Genomic DNA, 14,060 nt, shown 5'->3' with positions numbered 1-14,060 from the left:
CCCAAAGATATAATCTGCACTGGCTTGTTCTAGCTTGAGTACATTTTTGCAGTTGCAGCTCCGGCATAATCTAGGCCTTGACTGAACTCAGAGCAGGAATGCTGATCAGCTTCATTTCCCTCTTCCCTTCCACTTCAGACTGAAGCAGCATGGAAGTGGATCTATATTTAATGAAAGAGCTGTATCTGAGTTAATTAGAGCAGAGAGGTTGGTAAGGGAAAAGAAACTTATGCTGTGGGCTTAGAGAAGCTGAGCTGAAGATAAGTAAAGAAGAAACCAGGAAAGCTTGAGCAAAGGGACTGAAGCGGAGAGGAGATAGATCTTGGTGGGACACTCACAGAATGGGGACTGGAATGGTACAAGTACAATACACAGAAACTGAAAACAAGTTTTCATAATGTAAAGGTGGGACAAAGTAGGTGGAGAGAACAAATCCATGTTCCTATTTCTCTCCAGGTTCTCGAATCAAACTAAAGATGCTAAAACTTTAGTGTTCTGCCATCAATGAAACATCAGATGTCTTCTGTAAAATATTTCATTAACGCTCAGTTTTGCTTTTGCAGATGGAAACATTGGTTCCATCTGAATTACTTTGTCATCTCTGGTGAATCTGTAGTTCACAAATAAATGCATCAGTGATGCAATGAGGCAAGCTCTTCTGCTAGGTTTTTAAAACTGGGAAATTGCACAAACATGCAGATAAACACACTGCTAGAAAAACAGTAGTAAGATGAGGCAAGATGTTAGGAAATGGTAAGTTTAGGTTGCCAGCACAGCCTTGAGGTTGTGTTTCTCATAATGTTGTGTATTTGTTTTTTCAGTGGGAAAATTATTAGTGGGACTTACTCAGAACACAAGATGTATGGCACATTCATGTGTATTGAGCATCTGTTTGATATTTGATTAAATGTTCATCATATGGTTCTGTGCTTTATTCCTGCATGCTGTTTTCATCCTTGTGAAGACTCTTAGTTGGCAGTGCACTTTTGGGTGCCATTACAATTATTCCATCAAACTTCATGCAGTGCTTTCTGTATGAAACAGGAAAGTGGTCTACATTTTATGGATGCATGGGATAGAAAAGGATGGCAATTAAACAAACAATACTGCAACAGTGCTGGCAAACAAGAGACCTGAGTTTTTAAAACTAAGCTTTACAGTGGGAAGGTGAAGAATGGAATTAATGACCACCAGTAAAATACTTGGTTCAAGTTGCTTAACTGGCCTCACTCTAGCAAGGATAGTAAAAAAGTCAGTCTCTTCAGAGTATTGCTCATTTCTGTTACAATGAAATAGTCTTTCTGCTGTCCTTGTTTTATTCACTACATACCTCTCAATGTAATTGTCAGGTATTCAATTGATGAGTTGTCTTGACTATTCCTATCTAATCTCCAGAATGTGTTTGTCATGTGCAGCACATAAAACAGGTTTGTTGAAAGAATATGTGGTTGTATATGTTTGGGTTACCATAATGCGTATATAATGGAACCAGACTGCATCAAGCAAAGCTTTATCAAAGTTTGCAATTACCACATTTTTGTGTGCAGCGCCTGTTCTCGAAGAGTCAGTGTTAAGTAAGCAGCAAAAGGGTGGAAAGTGGATTATATCATGATGAATTTGGAGTGGATGTGCTGCTTTGACCATAAATAATGTAGCTGAATAGTTGTCAACATTTCTGTAGAAAGCTATTTCTGACTTGCAGATTTCATTTATATCTGTGGAAGAATATTTCATAAGATCTTGAACGTATCTTTGGGCTTACATTAGTGAGGAAGATGCAGTTAATGGCAATACTCACTTTGCAGTGGGGAAAACAGAGTAAAAGTACGTGGTACAGCTCAGAAGAGGCAGGATTTTTGAAGTGGCTGTAATTCTTCCTTTTTCTTCCTTTCTGAAAAATACCTCTTTGCCTTGTCCTTCCACTCCTCTTACTTCAAAGGTCTTTGCTGTCAGCCAACATTTCATTGCCCCCATCAGCTTCTGTTGTTACTAACTTGGTTTTCTATTGACTAATAGTCTTCTGTCCTCATTGGTTTGTGTTTTTCCATAAGACTGTCTCAAGTGTCTCTTCTCCCCTCAATCTGTGTATGCTTTCATATACTGTATTAACAGTTTTGTGTTCCATCTTATCAAAGCACTTTTTTTCTGTTTTCTGCTTCTCTAAGTAATACTGACTGCAGAGCAAGCAACACATGGTCCACAGGCTGCATGCTGTCCTCGAAGCTGTTTTTTTTTTTCTTTTTGGCATAGCAGCAGCTGCCAAGAGACAGTCAGAGGTGTGGTTCAAAAAGCAGCTCACTGCTTTTGGCTTTCCCAGCAGTGAAGAGGCAGGAGCTGGCTGGCTGGGATGCCTCTAATGCTTGGCTGTTTGCTCAGTGTGTGCCATTTGGTTGGCCGGTGTCACTGTTCCTCTGGCGTTAGTGCTGCCCTTTGATTAACTTAACTGAAGATGCAGGTGGTGTGGAAAGAAGCTTTAATAATACTACGTTGGGTTGTTCAAAGGGTATTATAGCAGGATGAGGCAGAGAAGTATCTTGATGTTAAAACTTTTAACGTATTAGAACTGAGCAGCTTGGTTGTGAGAGCATAAAACAGTAGAACGTGCCTTCATCCGTGTTGCTTCACAGGAATCTGGTTTTCTTTATTTTGATGGGATGAGATTTATAACTACATGGATTCCATTGTACTGACTGCAGGTTACATAGAAAGGAAGAATCTTAAGTTCTCAGTAAATCATCCTAATTGAAATAGGAGGGGAGTAACAGTCTTCAGTATCAAAATTGGCAAGGCCAAGCAATGGAGGAGAATTGGTTTTGCTTGCTTTCACCATGCAAATGTTGGTGTACTGTGCATTCTTGGATAGCCTGAGAAGTAGTGACCATGCTCACTTCAAAGCCTTGCAGCTGAATAAACACAAAGACTTTTGTTGCCATTGCTGCACCTGCCAACAGTTGTGTAATGAAACTCTCCTTATAGCACAGAAGCTTGTAAACGTCTTCAGTTTTTAACTGTTGAGAGCTGAGTGGAGCTACAGATGTGCTATTTGAAATACAAAATTATGCTGTTGTTTTCATGATGCTTTCTGAAGAAATCCAGTTGCTTTAGTTTCAGCAGTTGAGTGGGTCATTCTGTAGGTGGTGCCACATGTGCTGTCAAAGACAGGTTTTGGATTGCTTAAAAAGAAAAGCAAAAGATATCACCCTGTGTAGGTCACAGAGTCTGACAACAATGTCACAGCCAAACAAATCAGTCTTAATCTTTTGCAAAATGACTGTTTGTACTCTGGTCAATATTATTCTGAAAATTATAAAGAAATATTCTGAAATACAGTTCCAGTAAAACAGTAGAAAGATGAAGAGACTAGATTGTGACATACTGCAAAATATTTTGAGATAGTATGCTTAGCACTGTGGAATGACCATTAGGAAAATTCTAACTTGCTCAGGGTTAGGGCATGGAGTAGAGAGAAAAAGAGGAATAAATATAATCTCTTACATATTTTGGAGAAAAGAAATGGTGGAGAAAAAAAAAGAAAACCAGTCACTTCAAGATAAGTCTTATAAGCTATGTAAAACTAGATCTAATTGTCTGCATCAAAATTTTATTCATGCTTTATCTTGATGAGAGCTTTGTAATATATACTTGAGGGAGATGAAAGTAAAGCAAACTTGCCTTAAGTGCAGCTATAATTTTGGTGTTTGTTACTGAGTATTGAAGGGTGGAGGCAAGGTGGTATGTTCCTTTTAGAAGGTGGGAATGTTTGTTATAACACTTCTTTTCTTAGTATACCGCATGGAGGAAGTGGACTGCCTGAAGTAAAACATTGCTAAAAGGTCAGGGGTGGTGATCCTTCCCTTCTGTCCAGCAGTGGTGAAGTCACACCTGGAGTGCTGGGCTTCTCAGTACATTAGGGACAGGGATGTACTGAAAAGAGTCCAGTGAAGGGTCACAAAGAGGATGAGGGTACTGGAGCATCCCTCCTGTGAGAAAAACCTAAAACAGAATCAACTTTTAAATTCCTTTAAAGGGAGAGGGGCAGGATGTATGCCAGCCATCCTAGTTGAATTTTGAGTACTGTTTAAAGAACCTCAGCAAATCATACCAATAGGCAGGCGGAGAAAAGAAGTTTGTGGAGCTGAGTGTTTACTTGGTTATCAGAAAGATGTCTTTCTATATTAATTTCCATATGATAAAAGCCCTGATGTAGTAAAACAGTCTGAAGTTCTCATAGGTGTGTGCTTACCTTCTCTGTCAGGCTTAATATTTAATTTTCTTCCTTGTTAATGGTTGCTTTTGCCTTTCTGGAGCTTTCATCCCTTGGCCTTGAGGTGCTTACAATCTTCTTGAAATTGAGTTTGTATGAAAAATAGTTGAACATTATTAGAAGAGATTGATAAGTGTTATTTAAAATCAAAGCTACCTTCCTGAAAACACCAATAACAAACAGCACTTGTGTGTTCTTCTAATTTTTTTTTTTCTTTCAAGACTTTTTTGGTAAAAATCAGATACAGGAGTAGCCTTCATTAAGACTAAATGCATTTGGGTGTTGGCAGAAATCTTAATATTAAAACAGTTTAAAAAGCCTTTACTGATTACATGCAGGTCTTCTATGAATAATGTTAAGGTGAGAGGCTTGTGCTTGTGTAGTAAAAGTGAGCAAAATGAAAAATTCATGAATGTGGTGGAGGTTTCTAACTATTCCAGGTGCAGGTTACAAGCAGTTGTTAAGGCAAGGCTGCCCAAGCTTTGGTTTTTCAGAATCCTGGTGTGTGTAAGATATGTTTGCACCTTGAATGGGAACTTGACTTTGTAAAAGCACAGTTGATGCTCACAGGTTTGGGTTGCACTGCGCTTTCAGAATGCAGAACAATATGCTCTGTTGCAGTCTGCCTTGCTTGCACTGTATGTTCTCAGTGATTGTGTCAGCACTGGTTTTCATCATCTCAGGCTCCTGTTCCCATTGAAAGTCTGTTGGTTGAATATTTAACTCCTGTGCCTGAGGATGGTGAATATTGATGGAATAGAAGTACTTTGTTCCATGTTTAACCTATGTGTTTAAAACCAGCTTTGATACCAATGCAGTTTTCAGTATCCTATTTACTCCTGTTTCAAGACTCAATTAACAGCGTTACCTTTTGCATTAAAATTATTATTAAATCTAGTATTATAAGTGGACCTTAATACTATTTTTATCTACACCAGCACAAATCTTGTGCAAATCTGAAAGGTTCCGTTTAGGAAGTTTCTTCTTAAACCCCTTTGTTTTATGAGGATTGGTGTGGATGTCTCAAATGCCAAAAAAACCATGTATAACTGGGATGCTTTTTAAATATTTGTGACAAACTATTCAGCTTCTTTCCATTGCTTAGGAAGGGAATGTGATGTATGATTACTTGAGCTGCTATAATCCAGAAATAATTTTGGTATATTTTTATTCTTATTTTGATGATTGTGAGCAATTGGATGAGCATCCTTGCATTTGGGTAAAGTTTGTCAATTTAGTGTGTGTCTCTCAAAGCGGTACCTTGTTTTGTAAAAATAAGTCAACTTTGTTTCACTAGACCCATGCTTTTTGTGTATAGAATTGTTTATCACTTACACAGATAGTGATATTTATGTTGTGTCAGGTCAGTATATTTAGGAGAAAGAGACAGGTGACATCAAAATAAGGAAAGAGCACATAGCAAACAGCTTGTTTGAATTCTTGAAAAAGTTGAAGGTTTATGTGCTATTTACATGTTGTAAGCATTCTACATAAAAGCTACTTTGCACCATCTATTCTGTTAGATACAGGTTTTAAAAGCAAAAGCTTCTGGTGGTGTTTGTGGTGCTCTGAAAATTGCAAGTGATGGGAGTCTTGAATTGCAGTAGGTTTACAGTTCTACCTTATTGGATAGCACTCCCACTTCTATTGGTTGTCCTCTGTTCTTTCCAAAATTACTCCAGAATGTTGATCTTTATAGTCAACAGTTAGATGAAATGGCAGTGAAGTGTAACATAGTAAGCTTCCTGCCTTTTGCCACCAACATTGAGACTGGCTATGGAAAAAAATAACTGTGAAGAGCAACTCCAGTGACCAGTTCTGAGTCAGTCTGTGTCTAGACTACTAAATGAAACATGCCTGGAAACCTTCCTGAATGCTTAAGGCCAGCTGGCACAAAAGGGCCTGTTTGTGCTGGTGTGTGCTCACCCACTAAAGCAGAGTCTGCATGCAAACCGTCAATTTGAAGGGTTCTCAAACCTTTTCACTGCTGAATAGTGCCTGGAAATTGGCTGGGAGACTCTGGGTTGATGTGGGCCAAAAGCATGCCAGGGAGTATTTTAACAAATTAGTGGTTGTCTCTCAGTGATGAAGAACACTTCCTGACCTTGCCTTCCTTTTCTTCTCACACTTTTCTTCCTGTTGGGAAGCTGGTGAAAGAAAATAATAAAGTGTGTCTTCTTACTCTTGCTTAAAACTTTTCTATGAAAGAAGCAGTAGCTCTTAGTGCAGCACTGCTTCACTTGAGTCCAGTTTGTTGCTAGCTGATACCTCTAGAAGAATGTAGGAGAAGGGAGTGGAGCCTAGGAGGAGTGTTAAAAGGGTTTCAGATGTCCTGCTGACTTGGAGGAATCTGGATGTTTTGCTGAAAGGTCTCAAAAGGTTCTTTTATTTTTAAAAAGAGTCCATAAAATACTTAAGTATTTTTTATTGGAGAAGTTTCATGTAGTGGTGATAGTATATTAAAGGGAGTAGTTGTTTCAGGAGTGCAGTATGAAAGACTGTTTTAAGGTGATAAGTAATTGTCTTATCTAATGTTTTCACAACATGCAGGAAGAGAACCATAGGCTTGGTAGACCCTCCTCATTTAGAAGAAATTAACGAAGATAGTGTTTAATTTGAACATGTAGTAATTTTTGGTTTGCATTTCTATTGTGCAAAATCCTGTATTTTACTAAATGTTTTTGTTAATTACAAGTCTGTTTACTTAGTGTATTTACAAAATAGGGAATGAGCACAAGTTTCATAGGCTGTCCTTAAAACTTTCTAAAGGTCATCCCCAATGCCCTCACTTAATCTGTTAAGACTTTATTTTACATGTACACTTTCATCATTTATTTTTACAGAGGATGACAAATAGCAGCAGCTCCCCTAGCCTTCTCAATGACAGTGCCAAGCAGTATGCAGGCCATGGTAAGTATGTTTAAAGGAATACATATAAAAGTATGTTGGAAAATTTGAGAGATTCACAAAACTGAGGCTTAAGGAAGTGTTACTTGTTCTCAGATTTTGAGATACAGCAGAACTTTATTTTTTAAGAGTAGTGTAATGAACTCATAAATTTTTAGCCTTCTATTTGCTGTGGGGGAAAAACTTAGTTGTTATCAGTCTTGTCACTTAAGTGAAATGTTAGTTTGCCTATCCACTGTAAAGCATTAATAGCCTAAGCATTTATGTTGCTTCACTATAGTATCCCTTTTTATGATGCTTCTTGGATAAGTTATTGTGTGGGATTATTGTACAGGTGTTTTCTGTTAAATTTAGGGTGTGTGCATTTTGTGAAATGCCACATAACTGCTGATTTTTAATAGCTATTCAGTTTTGTCTTGCAGGCAGTACTTTGCCTCTTATAATATTTTTCCTTGCTCTAGGAACATGTTTTATATACATGGTTTTCAGCTGAAGAAAATGTCTTGATATTGGAGGCCTATGTACTCACTAAATTGTTGTGGAGGCTGTATTGAGCTTTGTAATGTGCTCTTCAGAATCACTACAGACTATTTCAGCTGTAGCTGTTAAATTAAGTTCTTTAAAGAAGAGGGTACTGCTCCCTTATGGCAAGGACATACATTTGAAATAAATTTCTGCTTTGGAAATTGCGATGTAAATTGTGCTAGAACTCCATTTGCATGTCTGACCCTGCAGCTAATCTACTTACTAGGATTATAATTTTTAAAGCATGGTAGTAACTACAATAAAATGAGCTTGCTTGAAAGTCAGAATTTGTAGGTATTTTCTTCCCAGTTTATTTCCAGTAGGCTTTGAAATTAACTCTGCTTCTTTTGTCCCACTGAACAATTAGCCATTCAAGGCAGTGGAGGTCTCCAGTTCTAAATGCAGTCAGAGTTTGACTGTGACAGGCCAAATAGTAACGGTGATGCATGTCAAGGAGAGAAACCACACCAACTTTTAGAACCATTTTAAATTTTGTCATGTCTCACATCCTTCCCCCTCTCTCTCCCTGGCTCTGCCAAGCAGTGCTTCATCTGTAGAATTGCCCTTTTAGGGAATATTTATTGTTGAATAAATAGAAGATAAATTCTCTGTTAAGAATTTAATGTTAAAGAAAGTGTTTCATCACAACACCAATGTTTACAGCTGGCAGTCATCTGCTAATTTGACAGTTTTAGTCATGTAGTTTGGAGTTTTAAGTTGCATCTGTGAATGTTACAGTTTTTGATACTTCAACTCTGGAAAAGATGAATAGGAACAAAGGAAAAACAAAAAGTTATTAATAGAATGTTGACTTCTGCTGTCCTTCATTCTGATTTAAATTTGATGTGCAGAACAGTGACAGGATGAGCAAAATTTACATCATTATTTGTAAGACCTGTTAAACAGAAGATTGATAATTTGAGGTAACTGGAGATCTTAGAATCATAGCACCTTTTATGCTGGAAAAGACTTTTTAAGATCCAGTCCAGCTTGTCCCAGCGCTGCCAAGTGCACTGCCAAAGCTTTCCCTCAGTACTACATTTACACAATGCCCCTAGGGATGGTGACTCATGCACTTGCCCTGGGCAACCTGTTCCAATGCTTGTCAAGCCTTTCAGAGGATCTTCTGGTGAATTGGAAACATTGTAATGTATCATCTACAGGGTTAACAATGACTTGCAAATGTAAGGAGCACTTAGAACAGGTTTTCTGATCAGATGAAGGCTGTGAAATGTTAGGTGGCCTTTAAATAGTGTCAACAGCAATTAAACATACTGAATTCTGTTAATGAGCACCATTTCAATTAAGCAGTTGCACAGAATCTAATAAATGCTGAGAGTTTTAGCAGTGTGATTGCTAAACTTAGCTTTGTCAAAAGGATTTTTTCCACACAGAAATAAGTTAAAAAATATAAAATTCCTTTTAGTAGTGTATATATAAGTAACACCTTGGTTTTACATTGGTTTTATAGATCCACTAACTTCACCAAATTCATCCTTGTTTAATGACTTTGCTGCCCTCAGCGTGTCTCAAAGGAGGAAGGTAGGCAACAACTAAATCATAAGTAGCATATTTATGTATGAGTTGACAGGGAAGAAGGTCTGGAATAACTTGAAATGCTGCATGAAATGAGGATAATTCTTCTGATGCTACTAGATTTATTTTAATGTGTTGCTGCTGATATTATTTATATCTTACTACTTCATTTTTGCTACATCAGATCAGACTGCTGCTGCTACTAAGAAATACTCCAGGCACTTGTAAACTGAAGTTTATAGAATATGAAACTTGCCCATTATGTAGTATGTAGCGCATTGAATTTGAAAACGAATTATTTTTATTCTAGTAAGGGACATATTCCCTGCAAGCCTTTATGGGAGCAAGTTCAGAATACGTTAAGAATCAATTCTCCCATTTATTTGTACGTTATGCAATAATAATTATAATATATAATAATTATATTGCAGTTTGAAATGCATTTAGGTTAAAAGACACTGTTATCATTGGGAAGTGAGGGTTTGGGGCTTTTTTTCCATCCCTCTGATTTGTATTGAGAAATCTTCCTTTTGCTGAGGGCTAGGCAGCATCTTCAACATCTTTGACCTGCAGCTGTGCAAGTTGTGGTGTTTTCCAGTTATACACTCAGTGGCTGAAATAAGAGACAAAAATTTGATTACATGAGTTTCGTCTCATTTTCATGAACTGTCACTTACCAAAACCAAACATTATCTTATCCAAACCAATTATTAAGTTTCATTTTCACTGATGACTTTCATGTTCTACTACTTATTAGCCACGTTATCCCGAGCTTTCCTGTAGTAAATAATGAAAGCAAGCTACGTCAGCATGTTCTATATTATTCCTGCAGGTGAAGATTGAGCTTAAAGATAATTGCTATAGTTGGTCCATCACACTGTTTTTTAAATATAAATGCTGTTATTGAACATTAATTTTCTAATATTATGATGTATCCAAACCATATGGAGTATCTGCATTGCTCTTTTCCTTAATGCCAGTATAGTGCGCTGAAAGTTGGATGTAAAGAACTATAAATGTGTTGCTTATCCACTTGCCAAGGATGGTAAAAATGAAAAATAATTGTATATTCCTCCTTAACACAGGCATTGAGAGCCAATATATACATATATGTCTGTATATACCTTGGTGTAAAGTTGTGCTTGTGTATGAACCATATGCACCAAAGAAAATAAGCTGTCAAACAGAAGTATTGCAAGAATGACCACTGTCTCTAAAAATACTTCAAAGTTAAGCAGTACAAAGTGAAACCAACCAATTAATGTTTGCTTGTAAAGCACAAATACCTCAAAGCTCAAATAGTATTTCAGAGTGCTTTTTGACTTAATGCATTCTTTCCTCAAGAAAAAGAAACAAATAAAGGCACTGGCTGCTAAAGTAGTGTTAAGAGTAAGTTTTAGCTGTGAAATTGATTAATTTGGGATTTTTTTTCTAGTTAGCATTTCGGCTATAACTGGCATTAATTGAAAGGGGTTTGTATTTTTCTTTGCATATTAATTTGTTTTTTGTTATGACTGCTATTTTATAATGTATGCTTGTATTAAAGGTTGTTAAATACTAGTAATGGGGAAGTTTTGATAAAATACTACTTGAGCTGTATAAATCTAGGCATCCAGGCTCCCTCTATAGTCAGCACAGGGAGATGAGTCGTTTAAAGAAACATTTAGCTCTCTCTGAGAAAAATACTTAGGAAATGACCAGATGTTGGTGATTGCTTTAAGTGGACAAAAATTGATGGCTGAAGTTATGAGAAATTAATAAGTTTTGTGACTGACTTTTGCTGCCAGACAATACATTGCTAGTAGTTATGATGTAGTTTTTAAATATTTTTAGTATTTTTATTACAATATCCAAATTGTCTGAAGTGATTTCCTTAAAAGCACTAAAGGCTTGAGAGTCAGGTATTTAAAACCTTGTGTGATTCCCCTCTACCCCATTAACTGGAGTTTTTTTAGAGCTTGAACAATGGGGTTTATTAGGCCAGTGCTTGGTGCCTGCTGTATGAAGGGAGCCTTGGTGACTAGTTCAAATGTACATGTTTACAACATCTGCTGTTTGAAATAGTCTCCATTATCTTAAGAGCCCCAGTCTAAGGTTTTGTTTGTTCTGAACCAGCTGGCAAAACCAGCATTTCCTTCGTTCATCACTGACTTGGAGGACAGATATAATACAGTCTTGGTAAGTGAATAAAGAATAATTGCTTTTCTTTAAAAATATCACAATTCTAATTTGTAATATTTTGAAGTATTAAGTTATTTGGAGCTATGAAGAACTGCATGTTTGTGTTGGGTAAAACTGAATAGTTTCTGTAAAAGCATGTACTATGTAGTTCTGTTAAGCATGTTTATTGTCTATGGATATTGCTGATCATGTTATGTGGGCAGCCCTTTAATAATGGGCAAGCCATGGAGAAATATTCGAAATCAATAAAATACTAAACATAATTTGATGATTGTAATTTTGAATATCCTTACTTTTTAATTAGACAGTATTTTTGAAGCTAGTTAGTATGACTGAGCTATTTAATTTGCTTTTGATTATTTGATGTTTAGAGCCATTCTACTTGCTGTTCAAAAAGTAAACATAGTCTTGAATTTTTATGAACATTCTTGAGATAATTATCTCTGTTTAGAAATTATTAAACTGCATTTCAATTTTAGATTTCAGGAAAGCTAAGATTACTGTTTAAAGACATTTTTATAGGATACTTAAAATGAAATCAAAGGAGCTAAGTATTTCTGTAGATGGAGCCTTGGTGGAGGTTCTGTCAACTGTAAAACCTTCTGGATTTACTGTCCGGTTATTGTAACTCCACATGCAGTAAGACAAGCAACCTTAAAGTGAATTTCCTATAAGAGATTTTTAGGTAAGTATTAATCTACAATGCACAAATAGGATTTGTGAAGCATGGAACAAAAGCTAGAGTTAGTAATTGACTAACACCCTTTCCCAAGAATAATGATGTCATGCTTATTTCATTTTTTTTCTTCAAATACATGTTATGCTTGTTAAAAATAGGGTGGCATTCTGAACTTGAACTTCCCAGATGTTTTTCCCAAGTTGACTTTAGGCATTATCTAGAAAAGTGCTCCTCTCTAAACCTGAAATGATCAGTTTGGAAAAGTTCTTGCTTTCATTTTGGTGCTTCTGGTAAACAGTTCATAAAAACTTGTGTGACATAACTGATCAGAATCTGCTGTCAAGGACATGATGGCTTAATGTACTAAGATGAAAATATATTATGAAACTTTTGTTTAGAAATGTTCTGAGACTGTTGCCACCAATCCGGGCTAAAAGGTTCCTGTACTTGTCACTGGTCAGCCTTACAGGATAGTGAAAAGCATTTACTTTTACATTTTTATTTGTTTTTTCATACCTTCAATCCTCATGAAAACTGAACTCTTAAGAAAGGTTTCTAACACTGACTTATTTCCATTTCATTTTTAAAATTGTGTAGTCACATTTAGAGGAGGTCCATTAAGATAGAATAACTTCAATTCACAGGCTGCAAGAGGTGAACTAGTTGCTGTACTGAAGAACTCTATAAACACAATTTTAATGCTGCTTTTTATGTATTTTCAAGAAATTATTTTCTAGAATGCCTTCCATTGGTTTTAGGTGAGTGAAGGCAAGGACAAAAACTCCAGATTAGAAAGGAAAGTATAAGAGATAATCTGAATTGAAGTTCACCCTAAACAGGGTGCAGCTGTTGAGTGCTGTCTGTAGAGATTTACAGCAAGTGAGACTGGACAGCAGACTTAATTAATTTACTTTGATCAGCAGAAATAAATGTGCATAGAGAATTATTTGAAGCAAAGTCTATCTGTAAGCCTAGTCTGCATAAATACAAGCTTTTTAATGAGTATGAGAAGAGTTTGACCTCTGAAGTTAAAAGAAAACAAGAAAGATAACTTCAGGTCCTATAGATATTAAATTCTTAAGATTTAAATGGTTGCTATTTTATTTTTGAGTGTTCTGCCTCCCATCTAGTTTTGTTACCTATTGGGAAGCTGTATTTCTCTCCAGCTTCCAGCTCTATGTTGACACCTCTGATACCCGATCATTATCTAGTTCAGTGGTGTTCATTGAAAAGCTGTATGTGCCATGTTTGGTCTTGCTGAATTTACTTTTAATGAAAATGTGTTGAGACAGTTTCACTTTTCAGAGCCTCCTGCATATGATCTCAGAAGCACAAATCATGTTCTGATGAGTTGAGGGGTAATGATCAAGCATCATGTCACTGTGTTCTGAGACAGCATTATGGCTGCACAGACTCTATAATGTACCTGGACTAAATATATCTATTTCAAACCTAAATTTTTCCTTCTGGGGTTTATGCACCTGTACTGCAGTAATAAAACATTATAGTTGGTGCTAGAAAAAGTTGTTGCAGCAGTGCAGAAGCACTGTGCTTTATGAGAAGACTAATGAATGTTTGTAGGTAGTACCGTGCTCTAAAATGTGTTCCAAGGATGTAATATAATATAATCTGCATTGCATTTTTTCTTGGAATAGTTAGTCATTGGAATTGTTCCTTGGTTGTGTGCTCTTGCTGTCTTGGTTATTACTATTTAGATAAATACGTATTTTTCACTTCTAAGTGTGTCATGAGAGAATATATTTTCTTTTATTTTTGTGTGTGAATTAGTGATCATCATGATACAGAAGTCAAATTATAAAAGCATTTCCCTTTAAAAATATGTAACACTTTCGCATTTTGCTGCCTCATCCTTTTGTGTATTTGAAGTCAAAGAACTTCAAATCTAACTGATATGCTGGATACTTTTGTTTATATTTACAAGCTTTGTTTGATTCTTGCTATGACAAG

The 14,060-nt window shown here is 36.4% G+C and overlaps 1 protein-coding gene across 3 annotated transcripts in view; it reads left to right on the top strand.

Annotated features, from left to right (window-relative positions):
• The window catches only part of PAN3 (poly(A) specific ribonuclease subunit PAN3), an 80,272-nt gene that overhangs the window by 15,947 nt on the left and 50,265 nt on the right, over window positions 1–14,060 (top strand). For all 3 annotated transcript variants that reach the window (XM_041487169.1, XM_041487168.1, XM_041487167.1), the window contains exons 4-6: window positions 7,108–7,174; window positions 9,168–9,238; window positions 11,348–11,410. In XM_041487169.1, the coding sequence (XP_041343103.1) occupies window positions 7,108–7,174; window positions 9,168–9,238; window positions 11,348–11,410 (201 nt within the window). The remainder of the gene's footprint in view (window positions 1–7,107; window positions 7,175–9,167; window positions 9,239–11,347; window positions 11,411–14,060) is intronic.

The sequence above is a fragment of the Pyrgilauda ruficollis genome, unplaced genomic scaffold (genome assembly GCF_017590135.1).
Source record: "Pyrgilauda ruficollis isolate IOZ18807 unplaced genomic scaffold, ASM1759013v1 scaffold8, whole genome shotgun sequence".
NCBI classification, from domain to species: domain Eukaryota; kingdom Metazoa; phylum Chordata; class Aves; order Passeriformes; family Passeridae; genus Pyrgilauda; species Pyrgilauda ruficollis.
Note: the sequence above shows the minus strand (reverse complement) of the source record. Positions and strands in the feature narration are given on the sequence as shown.